At 38.9% G+C, this 23,908-nt stretch overlaps 1 protein-coding gene across 1 annotated transcript in view; it reads left to right on the forward strand.

The window, feature by feature from the left end:
• Positions 1-1,324: 1,324 nt before the first annotated feature.
• mpp7b (MAGUK p55 scaffold protein 7b) overlaps positions 1,325-23,908 on the forward strand; it is a 120,700-nt gene continuing 98,116 nt past the window's right edge. Inside the window, 6 exon segments of the mRNA XM_079613738.1 lie at positions 1,325-1,539; positions 1,769-1,822; positions 2,995-3,068; positions 6,202-6,320; positions 13,832-13,909; positions 20,921-21,001. Of these exon segments, the coding sequence (XP_079469864.1) occupies positions 3,041-3,068; positions 6,202-6,320; positions 13,832-13,909; positions 20,921-21,001 (306 nt within the window). The 5' untranslated portion in view covers positions 1,325-1,539; positions 1,769-1,822; positions 2,995-3,040.

Genomic DNA, 23,908 nt, shown 5'->3' on the forward strand with positions numbered 1-23,908 from the left:
AAATATCCAAACCAGACAAAAAAAAGTATTTTCATAAGAATAAAGTATATTTATAATGCAATCAACACATTTATCACAGTACATAATAATATAAAATAATATCTCTGCGTTATAAGTGAGTTTGGAGAAAATGGTTTCAATAAAAGTGTTTAATGTTGTGCTAAGCTAACATGCTAGCTAGCACTTAGGCAGCTGTGCTTTAAGAGTTATTATGCTCTATGACTAATTTTGAAAAGCAAAGATTATTCAAATGCTTCTTTTATTAACCCTTTCATCCATGGAGGTCACTACAGTGGATAGCTATTAAAAAAGCATTTTCTTGAATTTTCTCATTCATTCTTGGCATAGACATAGTTGCACATCAACCTGTACATTGGACCCTGGTGCATCATCCTATACATTGCCACCAAGTGGCAAGCCGTTGTGTGTCGATTTTTTCCCCCTCCAAACCAAGATGGCCAATGGTCAGTCAGAAATGCCAAGTTGCTCCGGAATATCCACCTATTCCTTCTATCCTGAGACTCTTGTAGGTAAAAAAAATATTACAGCATCAAGCAATGCTAATGAGTCATATCACAGTTAAATTTTCCAAGTTTTTATTTTAGATTGGGAGAAAATTCTGATTAATCATCTGTCCACTATAGGCCTCATGCATCAATGGCTATATTTCAGCTACAATTCATACTTACTGTATACTGTGAATGTTGTTTTTGAAAATTAAATACTTAAATAAGCAGTAACTTTTTTGACTGCATAAATGTAGGCTATGTGTATTATTAGAATGTAATTTTCACTGACATTCAAAAAGTAATGTGATTACATAATGTATGTGACATGTAATGCATTACTTTACTTGTTAGATCAAAAAGTAAATGCACGTTACTTGTAATGCATTACTTTACTCGTTTGATAAAAAAGTAATCTGATTTCGTAATGCACATTAGCCTACTTGTAATTATAACGTATGTTTTTCATAAACACTTTTTGTTATACTGGTTGAAACTGTTCACCACCTGTTTACCTGCCTGTAAACTTATGTATTTGTATACTAGTGATGGGAAGTTCGGATCATTTTACTGACTCGGATCTTTGAGTCTCGTTCAGCAAAATGAACAAATCTTTTTTCAATTAATTTCTTCAGAATATAATTAAAATGTTATGTTACTAGACAAATTCTCCATGTAAAATAAGAGAGAGAGAAATAATGCAGCCAATGCCAAATTATGAGAAGCAGGGAGAATTAATTGCGTAGGTCTTCAGTCTGTTAGTTTACCTCACTTCCCGATCCGAGTCGTTCTTTCTTTTGTCACGTCACATGCAGTCTACCGGGAACAGAAATGATTTCACCTCGAAGTCGAAGACTTATTGGCATAATTATTGGTAAGCCAATAATTATGCTCACATTGGTTTACATATATGTAAATAGGCTACATTAATGGTAATATTAGTTTAGTTTCATTATAGTAGCTAAACTAGTCCAGCACAAGAGAGACATGAGGGGATGGAGTTTCTGGAGTTCTTCTGAAGTCCATATTATAGGTCAGTCAATACATGTTGTTGGTTTTTAATGTGCCTGTTTGTTTGTTGCAGAAGGTTTATGTGTGCTATATGTGGGAACTAAATAGGTCAAATGCTGCGCTGCATTATTGAGTTTTTCTGCTTGTCTGCTCCACTCAGGTCATTATTGATGATTATCTGTCTGATAGTGTGTATGTGAATGAGATAGTGTGTATGTGAATGAATTGTCACTCTTTTTTCCTCCATGCAGAGTTCAGAAGTGAACTACCAGACAAGACCATTATTGTTACATTCTGGAGGCCAGGTAAGCTATTGAATATTGCAATGTTTGAATTCTGATAGGCCTGCCTACTAATAAGAGTTTTGTGACAATCATAGTCAATAGGGTATAGTGAGAGATGTCTGAGTAGATTCATATAGTAGGATAATTATTCTAGCATAAATGCAGTCCATACTGTGTTGTTTTATATGTTGGGTCACACTGCCATTTTCAATCCAGTTCCAAGTGAACCGAGCATTGATACAGCAGTGTAGGAATCCTATAAATGAATGTGCTATTGCAGTTTTCCAATATTGACATTAAGTGATGTTCTACTCTTTTATTCTAAAGAATACAAATGATCTCACAAAAGAAGCTGTTAATATGAGTAAAAGTAAATAATAACATGGCATTGTAAAATGAGATTTCTTTTTGAGGCTGAAATGGAATAAAATAGTTGGTTATTTATAATAAGAAAAACAGAATGATTTTAAATGGAGCTGAAAGCACAAAAATGCGTGAAAAAGCAAAAAACAAGGAAAAGTAGCATCTAAAGATAGGGAGCAATATGTGACATTTTTTACTATACCAAAGTTTGGTGTCAGTAAGATTTTAAACTTTTTTTTCTAATAAAAAAGCATTGTATGCTCACCAAGGCTGCATTTATTTGATCAGCAAAAATTGTACAGTTGTGAAATATTATTCCCATTTAAAAATAACTGTTTTCTATTTGAATGTATTGTAAAATATAATTTATTCTTGTTTTGCAAAGCTGAATTTTCAGCATCACCACTCCAGTCTTCAGCGTCACATGATCCATCAGAAATTCTAACACGCTGATTTGCTGCTCGGGAAACTTTTATTATCTATGTTGAAAGCAGTTGTGTTGTGTATGTATGTGGAAATAGTGATACATTTTCTTTCTGGATTCTTGAATGTAAAATCATTTTTATTTGAAATTTAAATCTTTTGTAACATTATATATGTATTTCTGTCACTTTTAATGCATTTAATCCTTGCTGAATGTAAGTACAAAAATATATATATTTTCATTATTTTCATATTCCACTTAAAAGCAAGAGGAGAAATATTTACCACTAGGTGGAAGTATTATCATATGTGAAACCACTTGAAATCACACAATTGTAATCTTTAGGTTTGGTTTATTTTGAGATACTATCATGAACTTCCACATTTATTTTTCTCTTTGTAAGCAGGGGCTTCGTCTTCTGTCTGATAATATAATCACCAAACCACAGAGTAATGATAAACCCATCATCTGCATCAGGAGGTGAGAAGGATGTTTAAGGGTCATGCATGCAATTTGGTGCTTGTGAATACTTTGGATGCAGTTTTCAGACTGCAGAGTCTGTGGGATGTGGCTTTATATCAGAGGTATAAAGGTATTACTGTATATAGAGGTATAGGTCCATATAGAAGGTACAACGCTGGTCAGAATTATTTCCCCCCTTGGTAAATATGATCAAAGATGGCTGTAAAAAATAAATCTGCATTGTTTATCCTTTTTAATATTTTATTTAAAAAAAAAGAGGCAATAATCTAACCTTTTATTGAAGGGGGATCACACTATGAAATAAATGTTTTTCTCCAAAAACAACTATACAATTATTTGCCCCAATTTATTAAATACTTTTTGCAACCTCCTTTTTCCAAGATAACAGCTCTGAGTTTTGAGAATCTCTCCAGATCCTTCAGATTCCCAGATCCATGTTGGTGCTTCTACTCTTCAGTTCAGCCCACTCATTTTCTGGTTCAGGCCAGGGACTGTGATGGCCATTGCAGATGCTTGCTTTTGTGCTCAGTGACCCATTTTTGTTTTGATTTTGATGTCTGTTTTTGGATCACTGTCCTGTTGGAAGATCCAAACATGGCCTATTACATGGCCCAGAGGTTGTCAGGTTTTGATTTTTTATCTCTTGGTATTTGATCAAATCCATGATGCCATGTATCTGAACAAGATGTCTAGGACCTCTGGCAGAAAATTAGCGTTAAAGCGTTAAAGATACAGCAGAGCATTTCATTTTAAACATGGGGTACTTTTTATCCCTGTATGAATACACCAACCCCATATTAAAGGATAATTCCGGTATTTAACACCCTGAGTCTATATTGTAGTTTGTTTTGGATGAACAAGAGTGGTGGACAACATTTTTTTGACAATGGTTCCTCTCTCGAGTTTTTGACTATAAAAGAATTGGCCATGGACCCATTTAACATTGGAGTCAATGGGCATGTCCGAAAATGTCATTAAAACAACCGTTAACATTAGTTTTCAAAACTGTGCAACTAACCGAGTGATTAGTAATGTTAGTTGATGTTCCAGAAACAAAAAGTGTTGCGAAATACAGTTTCTGTCGTGTTTTATTCGTCATTTTGTAAAATCCCATTGAATTCTGTTGAAGGACTGAGTGCTCGTTAATATAAATGCGCTACCGGAAACGGAAAGGGGGCTGTTTACATTTGGTCGATGTAGTCTTTTTGCTCACTTCCGTTTCTCATAAGGCTAGCGAGCAGAGCAACTGTGCTCCGGGAGAGTAAGCGAAATAAACAAACAAAACCTTCATTAATTGTTACTTGTAATATGAAGTTGAACTCGACTGTGACCGTGAGTGTCCCGCGAGACATAAACATCGGTTATCGCCATCAAGTGGTCGGGAGTGTGCTAACGCTTCAGATTCAAATATTGAGCGGAAGTTACACGGTTGTGAAGTGTCTGAAAAAATAGTTCCACTATAGCAAAATAAACGGATTGGAATCATATATTGCGACGATATATTCATCAACGAACACCACTAACCACTCGGTGAGTTTAACAGTTTTGTAAACGAACATAATTGGCTGTTTTAATGACATTTTCGGACATGCCCATTGACTCCAATGTTAAATGGGTCCATGGCCAATTCTATTATAGTCAAAAACTTGAGAGAGGAACCATTGTCAAAAAAATGTTGTCCACCACTCTTGTTCATCCAAAACAAACTACAATATAGACTCAAGGTGTTAAATACCGGAATTATCCTTTAAGTGTTTGCTGCCAAAAAGCTCTATTTTTTGTTTCCTCTGTCCATAGAACGTTTTGAAAAGTAACTGACACGACTGGAACTTCAAACGGGACGGGTTCTATGGTCAGATAAAAAAAATTTAAAAAGCTTTTTGGCAGCAAACACTTACGATGGGTTTGGTGCACACAGGGATAAAAAAGTACCCCATGTGTAAAATGAAATACTCTGCTGTATCTTTAACGCTGTGGGCCTAATTTTCTGCCAGAAGACATCTTGTTCAGATTCATGGCATCATGGATTAGATCAAATACCAATAGATAAAAAATCAAAACCTGACAACCTCTGCCTGAAATCTTATAACGGGCCATGTTTGGATCTTCCAACAGGACATTGATCCAAAACAAACAAAAATGAGCACAAAAGCAAGCATCTGCAATGGCCATCCCAGTCCCTGGCCTGAACCAGAAAATGAGTGGGCTGAACTGAAGAGAAGCACCACCAACATGGATCTGGGAATCTGAAGGATCTGGAGAGATTCTGTAAGGAGGAATGGTCTCTGATCTCTGGTCAGTTGTTCTCCAAACTCATCAGGCATTATAGGAGAAAACTCAGAGCTGGTATCTTGTCAAAAAGAGGTTGCAAACATATTTAATAAAAGGGGGCAGATAATTGTTCCCAACGTGTTTTGGAGAAAAACATTTATTTCATAATGTGATTTCCCCCCCACTTTCAATTATTTTACTTAGATGAAAGGTTAGATTTTTGCTCTTTTTATTTATTTATAAAATATCAAAAGGATTAACAATGCAGATTTCATCATATTTACCAAGGGGGCAAATAATTCTGACCAGCACTGAATATGGAAGTAGTTACCGGTAGTCAATTCAGCTGTTTTAAATGTTGTTTAAAGTCTGGTGCACCTCTCCTAAAGTTAAGTTTAGTAATAAAATATGTAAAAAGCTAAATAAACCATCTGATTCTGAATTTAACCATCATGTTTTAGTTTCAATGCAGAGGGTGAGAGTTGACTTAATACCAGTAGAGGGTGACATTTGAATGAGACAAATCATAAACATCCTTTATTTACATGTCTGTTTGCTCACTTAGAGAGAGAGTTTTTGTTTTTACATAATTTGTTGTCATCATTTACTCACCGGCAACCTCAATTTGTTCCAAACATGTGAGTTTATTTCTTCCGTTGAGAACAAAAGAAGATATTTTGAAGAATTCAGTTGACGTGGTTTTGAACAACATACAGGTTTTGAACAACTTGAGAGTGAGTAAATTATTTTTGGGTGTACTATGACTTTAACGGAAAGAAAATGCATAATGACAAAGATGAATAGTTCAGAGAATAGTAGACTAATAGATTGTTTATCATATTCCTCTCCTTATCTTCAGGTGTGTGTAGGTTGCTGGCCTCTTTGCTTTATGGGCTGGAGTTTCACATGGACACCTCAGAGGACAGCACTTTTCTACAGGACATGCTCATGGGCAATACTCTGCATCTGCTTATTAAGGTCAGACTTTATTTTAGCAGCCACCCAGCCCACTTTAGTGACTGCCGTTTGCCAGTGCTACGACTCGAACTGGGTGAAATTATTTAGATCAAGTTGTTCCATTAGCTTGACCATAAGAAGATACACCTGCACCTACACATTATCTCAGTTTGCTTACTCGCTTTCTGTACTTTGTTTTTTATTTTTACAGGGACAATGCACAATTAAGAGTAAATACACAAATAAAATAACATACACTATCACATATATACACCAAATATACACCACATAAAACATCACAATATATATGTCCAGGAATGTAAGATTTACAAAATCAGTATATAAGTATATCAGTATATTTGTTCTGATAGTAGCCAGTACTTAAGCTTTTTACAAAAGGACCATGATGTAACATAGTTGTAGAAAGTCAGAGCCAGTCTGCAGTTGACAAAGTTAATGGAAAATAATAGTGTATGGTAGGGCTGTCACTTTTGTGAAAAAATCCTGTTCGATTTTTGAGACCTAAGTGTTCATTGAATCGATTGTAAAAATCGATTTTCCATGTCTAAAGACGTTTCCATTTTCAATGCCAATGGGCTTTATGCACAGGCGCACTACTTCCTGAACTTTAGCCAGCTCCTTTGTTTCCTGTCTGCCATTATTGGACAAACTGATTAATCCAGGTGTGCCTGACCAAAAATAATAATCAGACACACCTGGATTAATCAGTTTGTCCAATAATGGAAGACAGGAAACAAAGGAGCTGGCTAAAGTTCAGGAAGTAGTGCAGCTGTGCATAAAGCCCAATATAGGCAGATCTACGGACAACTAACAGGCATTTAGGACGAACGCAAAGAGGGTGCTTGAGACGCGCACAAGTCAGAAATATTTCTGATGTTTATTGGCATGAAGTTTCGTGCACAATGACAAACAGGAGTGCAACATTCTTGAAAAGCAACAAGCAGAGTGGACTGCCATAACATCAATGAAAAACATTACTGCAGGCTTCAACATGGCCGTGTTACGATTAGAAATGTCAAAAGAATTTCGCCTACGCAGGAGAATGTAGCCCGAATCTGGTTTTGTTGTAAACAGAGACATTATGCTGAAGTATAATTTGCTGTTATGTGTGTTTGTCAGAGCCTGCAGTTGGTGTGTGGCGCGTTCGCTGTGGGCGTATCGTGACGAACAGGATGCGCTCAGAGGGAAGGCCGTTAAAATCGATTCCAGAACTATACGGTTATCCGGATCACACGTGTGTCTTTTAGTCCCGTATAGTCCGTATAGTCATCCCTGATTGGTCTTAACCTCAGTGACGGGTAGGTTAGGGGTGGGGTTAGGGGTAGGCCATCGTATGATTGGTCTTAACCTCAGTGACGGGTAGGTTTAGGGGCGGGGTTAGGGGTAGCCCATCGTATGGTTGGTCTTAACCTCAGTGACGGGTAGGTTTAGGGGCGGGGTTAGGGGTAGGCCATCGTATGGTTGGTCTTAACCTCAGTGACGGGTAGGTTTAGGGGCGGGGTTAGGGGTAGGCCATCGTATGGTTGGTCTTAACCTCAGTGACGGGTAGGTTTAGGGGCGGGGTTAGGGGTAGGCCATCGTATGATTGGTCTTAACCCCAGTGACGTGTAGGTTAGGGGCGGGGTTAGGGGTAGGCCATCGTATGGTTGGTCTTAACCTCAGTGACGGGTAGGTTAGGGGTGGGGTTAGGGGTAGGCCATCGTATGATTGGTCTTAACCTCAGTGACGGGTAGGTTAGGGGCGGGGTTAGGGGTAGGCCATCGTATGGTTGGTCTTAACCTCAGTGACGGGTAGGTTAGGGGCGGGGTTAGGGGTAGGCCATCGTATGATTGGTCTTAACCTCAGTGACGGGTAGGTTAGGAGCGGGGTTAGGGGTAGGCCATCGTATGATTGGTCTTAACCCCAGTGACGGGTAGGTTTAGGGGCGGGGTTAGGGGTAGGCCATCGTATGGTTGGTCTTAACCTCAGTGACGGGTAGGTTAGGGGCGGGGTTAGGGGTAGGCCATCGTATGGTTGGTCTTAACCTCAGTGATGGGTAGGTTTAGGGGCGGGGTTAGGGGTAGGCCATCGTATGATTGGTCTTAACCCCAGTGACGTGTAGGTTAGGGGCGGGGTTAGGGGTAGGCCATCGTATGGTTGGTCTTAACTTCAGTGACGGGTAGGTTAGGGGCGGGGTTAGGGGTAGGCCATCGTATGGTTGGTCTTAACCTCAGTGACGGGTAGGTTTAGGGGCGGGGTTAGGGGTAGGCCATCGTATGATTGGTCTTAACCCCAGTGACGGGTAGGTTAGGGGCGGGGTTAGGGGTAGGCCATCGTATGGTTGGTCTTAACCTCAGTGACGGGTAGGTTAGGGGCGGGGTTAGGGGTAGGCCATCGTATGGTTGGTCTTAACCTCAGTGACGGGTAGGTTTAGGGGCGGGGTTAGGGGTAGGCCATCGTATGGTTGGTCTTAACCTCAGTGACGGGTAGGTTTAGGGGCGGGGTTAGGGATAGGCCATCGTATGGTTGGTCTTAACCTCAGTGACGGGTAGGTTTAGGGGCGGGGTTAGGGATAGGCCATCGTATGGTTGGTCTTAACCTCAGTGACGGGTAGGTTTAGGGGCGGGGTTAGGGATAGGCCATCGTATGGTTGGTCTTAACCTCAGTGACGGGTAGGTTTAGGGGCGGGGTTAGGGTTAGGCCATCTTATGGTTGGTCTTAACCTCAGTGATGGGTAGGTTAGGGGCGGGGTTAGGGGTAGGCCATCGTATGATTGGTCTTAACCTCAGTGACGGGTAGGTTAGGGGCGGGGTTAGGGGTAGGCCATCGTATGATTGGTCTTAACCTCAGTGATGGGTAGATTAGGGGCGGGGTTAGGGGTAGGCCATCGTATGATTGGTCTTAACCCCAGTGACGGGTAGGTTTAGGGGCGGGGTTAGGGGTAGGCCATCGTATGATTGGTCTTAACCCCAGTGACGGGTAGGTTTAGGGGCGGGGTTAGGGGTAGGCCATCGTGTGGTCCGGATAACCGTATAGTACCTCGATTCCCTATTTTCGTTTTGGAAACTTGTGTTGGTTGGTCCGATTGATTGTTTAATCGATTTTCGAACATAAAGTGACAGCCATAGTATGCTGCGTAGTGTATGATCTCCATGTAACATACTTGTAGAAAGTCAGAGCCAGTTGACAGATTTAATGGAAAAGTGTATGATCCATAGTGTATGATCTTCAGACTATGATTCCATTCAGTTGGAAGACACGATTGATTATTTGAGCTGATTTTAGAGCTGTCTGGGTTGTCTAATTTTCTCTGTTTGTGTTTGCTTGAGATGGACTTTAGTTTCCTTTTTCGGAGTTAATTGGTTTCCATGGTATTTAATTGATTGATTGAGTTGGATCACCTGTGTCACAATTCTTTGATTTAGTTTGCTTGTGTATTTAAACCCTGTGTTTGTCCTGTTCGTTGTCTGATCTTGTCCTATCTATCTATCTATCTATCTATCTATCTATCTATCTATCTATCTATCTATCTATCTATCTATCTATCTATCTATCTATCTATCTATCTATCTATCTATCTATCTATCTATTAGGGGTGTAACAATATATCGTGCCACAATATATCGCAATACAAAAATGCAACAATACGTATCGTGGATAGTGACAATATGTATCGTGGATAGTTCACCCAAAATAGAAATTACTGTATAAGAAAAAAATCATGTTTTCAGAGTTTTAGTGTCAGTACTACATTAAACTACTATATAATGTTGATTATAATGTATAATAATGCAATGGTCAGCTTCAGAATCATGAATATTTTTATTCTGGTGTCACCATTGTCCTTGAATTACAAGCACCAAGTCCAAACCTGTTCATTTAAACCCACAATGTAATATCAAAGTTAGCATTTTAATCAACAGTACATTTTTTGTTAACCTTTTATCATATGTCTTGGGAGTATCGCAATAATATCGTATCGTGAGTTCAGTATCGTGATATATATCGAATCGTGAAATGAAGGTATCGTTACACCCCTACTATCTATCTATCTATCTATCTATCTATCTATCTATCTATCTATCTATCTATCTATCTATCTATCTATCTATCTATCTATCTATCTATCTATCTATCTATCTATCTTTTACTATCTATCTATCTATCTATCTATCTACAGTATCTATCTATCTATCTATCTATCTATCTATCTATCTATCTATCTATCTATCTATCTATCTATCTATCTATCTATCTTTTACTATCTATCTATCTATCTATCTATCTACAGTATCTATCTATCTATCTATCTATCTATCTATCTATCTATCTATCTATCTATCTATCTATCTATCTATCTATCTATCTATCTATCTATCTATCTATCTATCTACTATCTATCTATCTATCTATCTATCTATCTATCTATCTATTAATGTGTCACTATATGTATATAGTCTGTCTCTAGCCTATCAGTCAATGGGTAAATTTAAATGTAAGCCTAAATATAACTAAACAAATCGCACTATAAATGTCACTATATCACCAAAAAATCGAACTCCTCTCACAAAAACCCACGAGGTCAAGATGCGTAGACTTCACTTTTATACAGATATGTGATTGTGTGGTCTGTTCCTGACTCTGTCAATCAAACGCTGATTCAGCGGACCATGCCACCTGTCGAAACACCTGTGAAACACTACGAAGCTTCATTTAGCCGTAGTCACGTGACATGGGTGTTTTGAATCACGCTTCGGATCAGTATTTCGAAACATCTGTGCTTCGGGATCTCGCAAAGCTTCGGAACGTCAGTTTCGCGTGAGCCATCCCCAAAATGAGGTGCATGTTTCTGAGTTTGTTTGTATTCAGAATGACCTGGTAGTTCGTGACCCTCAGTCTTTTACTATATGATGCAGCTTTTCCGTTTTAACCATTTTCAAAGTCAGCACATTTATGATGTTTTGTGTTTTAAAATCTGTATGATTTTAAGTAATGTAGTGTATACCAGCCTTTACTCACACATTTATTCAATAACTAACTCATTCATACGTTCCCATTTTTTATATTTCACTCATTAGCTCACTCATTCGCTTAGGCTACTTCACCTTGTTCAGTATTATATAACTCATTATTTCAAAATTCTTTCCTGTTCATCCATTCATTCAGTGAGTAAGTCTATAACTACTACACTAGTTCTTTAATCATTTATTCACTCACTCTCACTCATTTACTCACTCACTCACTCACTCACTCACTCACTCACTCACTCACTCACTCACTCACTCACTCACTCATTTACTCACTCATTTACTCACTCACTCACTCACTTTGTTTAGTTATGGGTACTGGGCACACTGGCATTTCTTCAGGGTGAAATCGTTTGCAAGCTGAGTCCTCCAAACACTGCAGTCAGTGCACACCCAGCATCATATTTTGCTGGCAGACGAGTCTAATGAATCCAGCACATGCTGTCTGCGACACTGAGAGAGGGGGAGGTGAGGAGAGGTCGAAGGGGAAGGGGAGACTGTGATAAAAGCCCAAACACTGCTCAGCTGGACTGCTGGTGCTCTGTTCCATGAGTCACGTGGAGCTGTTAAGTGTTCAGCGCTCTTGCTCCATGTTGCTCTTTTAATGCTAAGAAAGGATCAGATTTTCCAATCAATCAAATTTACTTTCCTTAGAGAAACTACAGAACTACTCGAGAAAATAGTTTGAAAGCTGTTTCTGTCATACAGAAAATACTTGCTCAAATGCCTGCCACAATGATCATTTTAATGCACTACATTAAATCCCGGTAGCATTTATGAATACTGCTTCATGCTATATCATAAAACATGCTCATACAAACATGTGCAGAAGATATAAAACACATTTACAATGTTTTATCCTTATTCAAGATTTTTGGTATGAATGAACGAGTGCACTAATATTTCATTTAGCAAGGATGTGATTAGTGACAGTAAAGACTTTTACATTGCTAAAAACTATTTCAAAATAAATGCTACTATATATATTTTTTTATTATTTGTATTATTACAATCATATTTTACAATATTAATTTTTATTGTATTTTTTTTACAATAAAATAAATAAAAATAAAAATATCTAAAATAAATGCAGCCTTGGTGAACATAATAATAATTTATTATAGCCTTGGAGGCCATAATAATTTTAAAAACAAAATATTACCAACCTCAAACTTTTGAATAGTGGATGTATATAACTAAGTGTATGTATTATGTTCTGTAATGTTATAATCTTTCCTTCATTACAGTTCAAATAATGAACAATTAAAGTGATTTTTAAAGAACAAATATTCCATGTAGTTTTAAATTAAAAGGAGATAATAGAAACCTGCAACTATAATAATTATAAAATAATTCTAAATATTATTTTAGATTATTTTATTTTTTAGAAAAAAACAATTCTTGAAACTTCACCCACACACTTGTTGAGGGGCCATTAAAAAGAAAAGTGTTTGTTACATTGACAGGTATCCCCCCAATAAGCAAGCTATTCATTTATTTTGTACAAAACATTTCTGCATGAGTCTGAAATATCTCAGGCCAATTCTCACCACACAACATTAGTTGGAAGTTCCAACTAATGTCCGACTCCATCTCGGCAGCAGCGAACACAAACATGCAACTAAAGGATTATACTAAGTATGCGCAAAGAGAATGTTTCTGCTTTTTCCGAGGCTCTGCCATTTGACTGTAAAGGAAATCAGAGCTCTTTTTCTGTTGGAAAATAAGCAATTATACTGCCATTACAAACATGAATAAACTTTACAAGAAATGTACCATTAAAATCTGAACTAAATGTAGCATGTGGTCTGAGTCAGAATACATCTCCATAAATTGTACATTTTTGCATATCACTGGGTTGACATAATGGCAGTTCTCTTATTGTGGAAATACATGTTTTATATATTTATTTAGACATATGGATTGACATAATTTTTTTTGGCCTTCCTCTATGTTAGGTGTGATTTACACATGGATTTGCATTAAGAAACAACAAGAGACATTTAAGTGACAGCAAGTCTGTAAAAATACTTTGTGAATTCAAGTTTTGCGTAGAATGCGGCCCCAAACCTACAGGCCAAAATGTGTCTGGTTTTAGTGTGTGATATCATCTTTTAAAAAATGTAAAATTGTTTTACTTAATACATCTGTTTTGAAACATGTTCCTCTTTATGAGTACTGTTAACTGTGTGAGGGCCGTAAATATGATTACATCTTTCTTGGCTGATATTCTAATAGCTTTCCCATTGCTTATGCCGCACATAAAGTGCAGCCAATGGATGAACAGACAGATAAAAACTCAAAACGCCTTTCACGTTAGTTTGTATTTGACTGATATATTACCTTTTGGTTACTTTTGCTCATCAGACTGTGTGATATATTACTCACAAAATACAGAGAGACATATTGCTACTAGATGAATTTCAAGGGTGAGGGTCAAAGGGGTGAGCACTAACCCTCTGGGCATTGGACGGCAGCCTAACGCCACTTCTCCTCTTCTCACAGGTCTATGACAGGCTGCAGAAGTACAGGGCCCAGCGGCCTGCTCCGCTGCTGGATAGCACACGGGGCCTGGCTCAGGACGTAAGTTCTCCTCTGGGGCATCTAGTGGTTTTTGTCTCCAGACCAGAGTGATCAGACAATCCAGCAGAGCTGGGACGAGATTCAGTTGCAGGACCTTTAGTCTGTTTAGTGTTGTCGGTTTGAAGCGTACTGGATGGGATTACTATAGTGAACACTCCAGAGTCACATAAATATATGTGCTGCACATGCAGCCTCACAGACACTCACTTATTTATTGTGTTATTTTTTAAATGAAATAATTTAGCAACTCCTAAGGCCAAAACTGCATTTTTGTGTATAAATGCCCAAAATGACCTGGTTTTCCATTAACTCTATAAAACCGCAAACATGATGAAACGGAAATAAAAAAAAAGTTTAAAGGAGGTTTCCCCAACACCCCTTTTATCTGCCCCTGGTAGGACAAATAAATAGTCCCGCCCAAAACTTGCACCATTGGTTGAGCCAATAATGCTACGTAATGCTGGTCAGAGGCCTGTCTCAGGAAGTAGGGAAAGATTGGGAAAAAACTCAGATTATTTATTATCTAAAATGTATATTATTACTATATATGTGTTCACCATTGTGAATGTGAAAAACAAAAACCTTTTTTTAAAGCTTATGAAGATCGTCCCCGTTCCCTGAAGGAGGGAACGATGACGTTACGTCAGAACGATTGACGAACTGGGATCTCGTCTGTGAGCCCAATCACCTTCGAGTGGTAACAGAACAAGCCAATGCACATTAGCAAGTGAGATTTGCAGCCGCTCCCCCGCTTCCAGGTCTATAAGGCAGCGTGCAAATTCTCACATTAAGTTTTCCGCTGAGACTGGGGCCCAGCCATGCCAGAGAAGGTACAGGAATTGTGGCGACGGGTCGCAACGTCTCCGTTTCCTCCTTCCTCCTTCCCTATTAGCCAGTCACACTCAACGTTATGTCGGAATGATTGACGAATTAGGAAGACGCCACCACTGCTGCCCCTTCCGAGCCCCGAGCTTGGAGAAAGCGAACTTTGCCAACCTCCTTTATCTCGGCCAGGTTCAGCCAGAGATGGTGCTCCTGGACCACTAGGGTGGACATCGTCTGCCCCAGGGGCCGCGCAGTCCGGACTTTCGTCGCCCGGAGGCCGAGGTCTGTCGCTGTACGCAGCTCCTGCATCAACCCGGGGCCAGAACTACCCTTGTGCAGCTCTTTTAGTGTCTTGGCCTGGTTTACTTCCAGGAGGGCCATGGCATGCAGGGCGGAGGCGGCCTGTCCAGCGGCACTGTAAGCCTTGGATGTGAGTGCAGACGAGAATTTACATGCCTTGAATGGGAGACGTGGACGACCCCGCCAGGTGGCAGCATTTTGCAGACACAATTGCACGGCAATTGCATATTCCACCTGTGAGATCTCCACTTACATTTTGACCGCCCTGCCATCAAGAGTAGTGAGAGCGGAGGAGGCAGCTGATAGGTTTCTGGCAGATGAAGGTGCCTTCCATGACTTCATGACCTCCTTGTGCACTTCCGGGAAGAGGAGAAGGTTCAGGACGCGGTGGAGGTTTGGAAAGCATGGTAGTCAGCTTCGGGTTGGACTCGAACAATGCTACTCTCCCTGAAGGGGGAAACGCAGCCAAATCTTCATCCCCAGAGGACTCTAGCCCACCCATCGATGCAGAGATCGACATCCGGTCCTCTGTAGGAACCCTGAAAAAATTGGGTTGTTTCAACCCAATTTTGGGTAAAATATGGACAAACCCAAACGTTGGGTTAAAATGTAATGTAAAAATGTAACCCAACAGCTGGGTTTGTCCATATTTTACCGAAAATTGGGTTGAAACAACCCAGCATTTTTTAGAGTGTGGGGCCTCAATGAGAAGGCCCAGCAACCACAGCCGGAAGCTCCATAGCCTGTGATGGAAAAGAGGAGTGAGGGGTCACAGAGATTCACCTGGTCGAAGAGCTCCCACTGTAATCCTCAGATCACCCTGCATACCTTTCCTTATACTGCAGACCTTTCCTCTGCTTTCCTGTAGCTCAGTGGTAAGAGCATTGCGTTAACAACGCAAGTTTGTGGGTTCGATCCCAGGGGATTGCACATACCTATGTATAAATGTATAGGATAATGCAATGTAAGTCGCTTTGGATAAAAGCGTCTGCCAAATGCATAAATGTAAATGTAAATGTAGTTAATGCACCTTATCATTTAGTACCTTTATGGGCAGCCATTTCAATGGCAAAAGTGTCCCAAATGACCTGAATTCACTTTTTTTTTACAGATCTTTACTAATTATTTACTAATTATTTGTTCATGTTTTTGCAGAACCCAATCTAAAGTTGAAACTGTTCATTATTTTTAAATGTTTATAAATGTTTACTAATCATTAAGTACCTTTATGTGCATTGGACTTTTAGCTGTAACAAGGTTTGTGTAATAGCTAAGTTTAGCTAAATGCTTGCTAAAGACAACAATGACACTTTGGGCCCTATCTTGCACCCAGCGCAATTGACTTTGAACACCGACGCATGTATCATTCCTATTTTGCACCCACGCACAGCGGACTTTTCCCTCCACAGACGCACGTCGGTAAATTAGGGAATGAACTTGCGCTCCCGGGGCGGTTCAGCGCAAAGAGGAGGCGTGTTCCGGCGCAAAACTTCCATGGTGCTATTTTCCAGTTTTAGAAAGCAATTGCGCCATTGACCAGGAAAAAAACAGTCTAAAGACAGTGGCGCGTTGTGCGTTAGTGATGTGGTATTTTAAGGGCGCGTGCTTGGCCATAATGTTAACGCGCATCCACTTTGATTCTCTAATATAAAAAGATGCAGCAGTTTTCATTTTTGCAAATCATACATTATTACAAGGAAAAATATTAACACATTTTTGGAAATCATTGTTGTGTCCGTGAAGATGTGAAAAAGATATATCTAGATAAAAAAAAATTAAAAAAATCTAGATTAGGCTACACATTTACTAGCTACCCAAATTATACGCCTGTTTAACCGAAGCTAATTTGGGTGGGTTTCTCCCATCATTCCCAATGTCACTTCTCTGTGTTTTACAGCCCTGACGAGAACGTCGGTCTCCTAGCCTCGGCTGTGAACCGCTCCTGGCGTGCGCCGACAAATCCGCCGTTATAATAGCGATCCGCCATGGAACAAGCGCGCCGGCTCTTAAAGGGAATGTGAGAGGATGCTCTGATTGGTTTATTTCACGTTACGCCCAAACCACACCTATGAATAATGAAGCTACTTCAGACCAACCCCTTTTACATTTGCGTCGGGCGCAAGAGTCATTTATCGCGCTGGGAAAATAGCAACAGCGCCGGGATCCGCCCACAAAGTTACTTGCGCTTTGCACTTTAACACTTGCGTTTCAGATCGTTAAAATAGGGCCCATGGTGTAATTTGGGTGCAAAACATGTTTTTATTGCCTCAGCATTTAGTATACTATATCCTTAAACAGAGGATAATCCTTGAATCATACATCAACAGGAGATTTTTTTTTTTTCAAGAAAATACTTTGAAACAATGTAACAGTTTGAACCGTGTTATCAAATTGACCACTCTGCACTGTTGACCCTTTAACCAACCCTATACATAACCCTATATATAACCTACCCATACACCAAACCTGAGTGTTTTGGAATAATACATGAACACAATAAGTAAATTGTATCTAATTATTATTATTATTATTTTGTCATAAGTACATACATAAGTACATGTTAAAGACACCTAATATAAAGTAAGACCAGTCATTCTTATATTGTTCAATTTTCTGTTGAATCCAGATCACTCATAGCTACCAAACACTTTTCTGCATTTGTACATTTGTAAATGTAAAAAAAAAAAAAAAAAAAGTCCATTAGGTACTATATGACCTGAAGTTTAATGACATTTGTATATTTTCAAGAACTGCATGATCATGTATGAATTGAAAGTTTAACAACTTTTGTAAGCATTTTAATTTACATAAAAAATGTACATTCATCAGATGAGAATTTAACACCGACTTTCTTCTGTTTCACATGATATTCGTAAATGCCACACTTCATGTGAAACACTCATTATTGTTAATCGTAGTTAAATCAGGATCAAATCATTAGTCATTTGTGAGTTTCCTCAACCTGCTTTGTGAGACACGCCTTGCATCACAATAAGTTGTGATTGTCAAAACATTTGGTAACTTATTTTTATTAAGTTTACTGACAACATGTTACAATGTTTAGCTGCATGGTTACAATTGCTGGCAGGTTACTGTATTTATTATTGCTTGACATCTTGATTCAATATCGATTCATTTTGGTAATTAGTAGTTACAGTAGATACATGTTAACAAATAAATCACTAATGCTGAAAACATAGGGAGCCCTATTTTTTTATTAAAGGTTAAAAATAACAACTTAAATAAAATATAATGCGTTCTTTATTATAATAACAACTTAATAATATTTTAATGATATAAGTAAAAATATATGTAGCCTAATATAGTGGACATATTTAACAAAACTCTATAGCTCATTTTTCCAGCCTATAAATGGTCATTAAATTGCTTTCCTGATGTAAATGTAACTTATGTGACATTGTTCTAGCCGACCTGTTTTGCAGTCCATTTACATTTAACATTTACCTGTTTTATTGACTTCTTACCGCGGTTGAAAAACACTGATTGATCCGAGGCATACATTTCGGTAAGTTCGGGTTTATTTACTAATATCTCTCAGCTGAGCTCAGGTTCTCATCACCAGTCGTCGCGGTTTTCCCATAGACAGTATATAAACGGGTTTTCCCCGCCGTCTTTCTTGTATCTCTTCTTCTGTTACTAAGTTCGGGGTGCAGCGCATAGGGGTTCAGTGACGCGCATCAGCGCCATCTATGGTCGGGGAGTTTTTTCTTTTTTGCGTGAGAAATGTGATGTGTGGCGTGAGTGCGTGTGAAAACAGGCAAAACCGTGTGTCACACGGCGAAAGCGTGAGAGTTGGCAGCTCTGTAAACATGGCCATTGACCTGAACCAGTTGGTGCAACAGCCAGTTGCTTCATCGCTTGTCACATTGCTTTCACTATGAATCCGCACTGGACAAACAAATGTCTTCCATGTCATATATTGCGAGAACCACTCTGCACTGCAAAGGCGCTTATTTAATGTGTTGTGTTCCAGTAATTCGTGGTAATATAAGCTGTGTGTCATCTGAAGATCCAGTTGTCATGGATGCTCCCATAAGTTCATGTTTCCATTTGATAGTGTTGGAAGAATCATGCGAATCAGTAATTTTTGCACCATCATCTTAAAGGGGTCATGACATGAGAAACCAAATTTGCCTTGATCTTTTGGTATATAAGAGGTCTTTGTATCATTAAAACGTCCTGCAAGTTTCATAGCTTAAGACTTCCTCCCCATTATAAACGAATAATTTATTTAATCAAGCTCTAAATACAGCTCGTTCTGGATCCATGGTAAGAAGTGACGTCACGGTACGAAGTGACGTACCAGCGTTTGCATATGACCGCCTCCAGCGCAAGGCAACTACGCTTAAAGCGCAAGACAACTACGCTCATTTCGTATCATTGTCGCGCCCGCGCGCCTCACAAGTGTTCAGTCGACGGACAGCGAGTGGGTCTGTGTACAGGGAAATTACGATGCCACGCAGATGTGCTGTTCCTGGCTGTGGACAAACAACATCTTTGAATACGCTGCGAAATATCCAGTCGTCAGGGAAAAATGGATGCACTTTATTTTTTGCGGACATCTCAGTCACGGCAGTGTTAGTTTAAGCGTTTGTTCTATACATTTGAAGGATGACTGTTTTGAGAACAAATCCCAAAATGATGCTGGCTTTGCCAGAAAACTGTTGCTCAAAGATAAGTCCGTGCCGACTATTCTGGGCTCAACAATGACGACGCAAACTGTAAGTAATGTATTTAAAACTTTAAACTACTTTTTAAATACGCCGAATCCGCAAATGTTCTGGCTGGGGGCGTTAATAATTGATGCATAGGCACTGACGTTAGCCAATCATAACAGTGGGCGTTAACACTGAAGTCTTAAAGGGGAAACACCCCCAAAACAGACTGTTTGAATCAGAGGATGAGAAACAGGGTGGGAAAGGGTCATAAATCACTATATTTTAAAAGTTTTTTTTGTAAAAAAAAACTATAGTAATACTATAATTGCACCTAAGGGAACATAATAAAAAAATAAAAAAAAACCATGTCATGACCACTTTAATGATTTCAAACCAACACAGCATTCCGACACAAAAAAAAAAAAAAAAAACCAGCTCAACAAGGCTCACAGAAAAAAAGAAAGTAAAAAAACTTGAATGGTCTGTCCTGTAAAGTAAAAATCATTACCATTTTTACGTTATCAGTTGGATTACACTTCAACCTCTTTCTTTCTTCATTACAATGATCTCCCTTTAACAGTATTCAAATTTCTATTAGCCTATAAAACTAAGTTTTTCCTCTTCCTTGCACATCTTGCAAAAACTATCAGCCCTGTCTTTATCAACTCAATTTTGCAGAGACTCTTAAAACAAAGATTATCTCCAGCTTTTGACTGTGCACGCTGTATTTCATTAAGGCAAAGAGTGGGTTTGAAGTGATATCGATTTCCATCTTCTCTCAGACTGAAAACGAGGAGGACATTTTGGAGCATTAAGCCGTTAAAAGCATTTTCCTTACGTTGCAGCTCAGTGTAAAATTTCAGTTTGGGAGATTTAATGTATGTTTAACGTCAGGTCCGGTGTTACTCACAACCACATTCAGTCTAGTTGGTTTTTGCTTGGCTGAACCACAACAGAAACAGTTATTTCTCCAGGGCTCATGGTTCTGTGGCTTTTTGACCTGCTATGTAAACACTTGCATAGTATTGTCAAGTGGGTTGGGATAGATTGAACCAGACCACCATGCATTGCCAAAGCAAACTATTACCAGATCAGTTCATGATACTTGAGCATAAACTATAAGCCAAAAAGGGGATGTCCAGAGACTTTTGCCTTTTATAACATATAGACATTATTCAATTTTGTTGTGTTTCATGTTTCGTTCCAGTTGGCGGAAGAGCTGCGTGGTGTTGTCACCAGCCCAGAGACAACAGAGTTGTTACACTTGCTCTCCAAACCTCATGTACAGGTGAGAAGAGAATGCACATGTGGGTCAAGCTTTGGTCAAGATCACAACAAAGGTGGATTGACATATCTGACTGACTAAAAACAGAAGCAGATAAAAGTATTCCTGCTTTTATGGTGGGCTGGTGTCATTAGATAAAGTACATTAAAAGTATTTAGTGTAAAATCAAGAGTATTTCTTTCTTTTCAAGAGTTGTCTATTGTAGGCAGGCATTCTTTTGGAGCAGATGATTATATACCACTGATAAAATATCAAAAATGCACATTACTCTCTGACATCAAGCATGAACTGGACATAAAAAGAAAGAAAATTCACCTTTAGAGCTGTTACAAACCAGACCCACACATTAAGTTTATAGAGTTCAGGAGTTTTACTTATGAGGGCCCTGACAGCTTTATTTGTGATTGGTCTAATGATATGTTGCTTCTTGGATCGTTTGTTTGGCTCTCACATTTTATAAGGCAAAACTGGGTTGCCTCAGTGAGGTGATATTCAGTGTGGAAAGATACTTTATCAGGCCAAGTGAGAAGACCAATCAACAGTGTTGATGTCACGTTCAGTTTAGTTTTGTTCATGGACTTTGAGTGTTTTCATCTGTCACATGTTTCTTTGTTCAGTTTCCCATTACTCATCCGTCTCACCATCATTATTAGTTCATGTCCATCAGCTGTGTTTAGTAATTATCCTCGTTGTGTTCACTCCTTTCCTCAGATTATTGAAGCTTTTATGTAAAACGCATTGCGGCTGCACAGCGAGCACAGAGAGTGACTGGCTCACTCATTGGCTGTGCTGCAGCAACTGCACATCCAATGGCGAAGGCGCCTCCAAATGAGTGATCATGTAGACTATGTATGTTCCCAAACGGAATACGAGCTCTTGCCTTCTGGCAGAAGGTACAGAATCCCAAAAACTAAATTGAACCGTTTTAAATACTCTTTCGTTAGCCTGACTTCGTCATACTCATATTCTGGGCAGAATGTGAGTCTGATACTGCTCCATAGGGCTTTGATTATGAGGCGTGTCTTAACCGAACCAGGAAAAAAAAAACTCTGCACTCAATTGGATAGACCTACAACCAATCAGAACAACGCATGTTGAGCAACGCCAGAGAATGTCTAATAAGGGGAGAAGGTTCACTCTCGCTACACTTCCGGCTTCTGACTGGTTGCAGTTCCACTCTGATTCCATATGAGGGCGCTCACAGGACGAGTGCAGAATGAATGGAGGTCTATGGAGCTATACCCCTCAAAATCCACTTTTCTCAAGATATAATTTTTTGTCTAGTAATTTGAATGTTGTATTCGAAAGGAGATGCAAAGAAATTGCACATTGCTGGGTGTTAGATTTTTTAGAGTCACTTATTTGCTTTAAAAAGTCTTTCAAACTGTCAATGACGTCATACACATCGTACGACCAGAGATACTGCTTTACGGCAATCCTTCAGTCACTGTGGTGCTTTCGCGCTCTGCACTTTATTTTCTCTCGAGGCATCGCCAGCACAGCTGACACAGGTAAACACACGAGCTAGAAGAGTTTCTGCTAGAATACATTCTGTTCCCGCTTCGGATGCCATGATGCCATCAAGCGGTATCTCTGGTCGTAACCAGTCCTTCACTGACCAATCAGCGTTCATTAGCAGAATGCTAGTGTGACGGACTGAAAATATTACAGTGAAAGATAAAAGTATTGAGTAATAAGAGGTACCTCAAAATTCTTTCTTTTTTTTCTTCTCTCTTTCTTTAGTTCAAGTATTTAAAAGAGTCTAAAAAGTTAGTCTAATGTTTTCATGGATTAAGTGTATTCTGAAAGAGGCCTGTAGGTGGCGCATGGCACTAGAGTGATGAGGAATGACGTTCTGGTCAAAGGGCAAAGTCATTAAAAGAAAGCGCCAGAACGCTGCAGACACTAATGTGTGTTTTCTCATCATTTTATACAGGTATGTAAAATGTTTTGTATGGATCAATATCGATCATTAGTGATAATTGAGACATTCATAAATACATTTAGACTCTGTTTGTTCAGTTTAACTGATTGTGAGTGTTCAAAATGATTATTTTATTTGTGATTCCGTCGATGTAAGCTCCAGCTGAGTAAACAGTCCAAATTCACGATGCTTGTAGAAAACGTGATTTGTAAGTGGGAGATTTGAAACAATTGTACAACAACAACTATATTGCCTGTGTAATTTTTATAGATTTTCCAGGCTGAGCTGTATAATGTGTTGTATTGTGTTTACTCACACCATTTCGTTTATGTGGAAAAGTGAAATTCAAGATGACGTTTTACTCTAAAAATATACACTTGTAAGTGTTAAAACAGCATCGGGTGAGACTGTTGATCATTATTAGTTGATTTATTTCATCTAAGTTTTTCTATTTGTTTCATAGAAGTTATTCTGACTTCTCTTTGTTTAGAACTGCAATATATATAAAATAGATAAAGAAAAACTTGAGAGTGTTGAGTGAAAACACAGTGTGATGGTACAAGACAAGACACATGTAAAGTTGTATCTACAGTAGATGTTTATTGAAGTTGTTTAAAAGTGTAATATCGAAGAGAAATGGTCAAATATATTACATTAACTGACTTAATGGACATACATTTAAATGCTGTGAATTGAATTATGTATGCATGACCTGTTTTGAGTTATATTTACCTGTTACCTGAAAAGGTTTGAAAAAAAAATCATTAAAAGAAAGCGCCAGAACGCTGCAGACACTAATGTGTGTTTTCTCATCATTTTATACAGTTACTTTATCTCATCCTTCCCTGTTTGAGACCGGTAACATTTTGGGGGCTCGTCCGGGATCAGGATCTTGGTATCAGCTTCGAGACTGATGACGTGGGAGACCAGTGTGACTGTCTGGATTGAGCTACAAGGAATGCTGTGAGTTTTGTTCACCTTGTGAG

Source organism: Phoxinus phoxinus, assembly GCF_949152265.1.
Source record: "Phoxinus phoxinus genome assembly, chromosome: 5".
Classification (NCBI taxonomy): domain Eukaryota; kingdom Metazoa; phylum Chordata; class Actinopteri; order Cypriniformes; family Leuciscidae; genus Phoxinus; species Phoxinus phoxinus.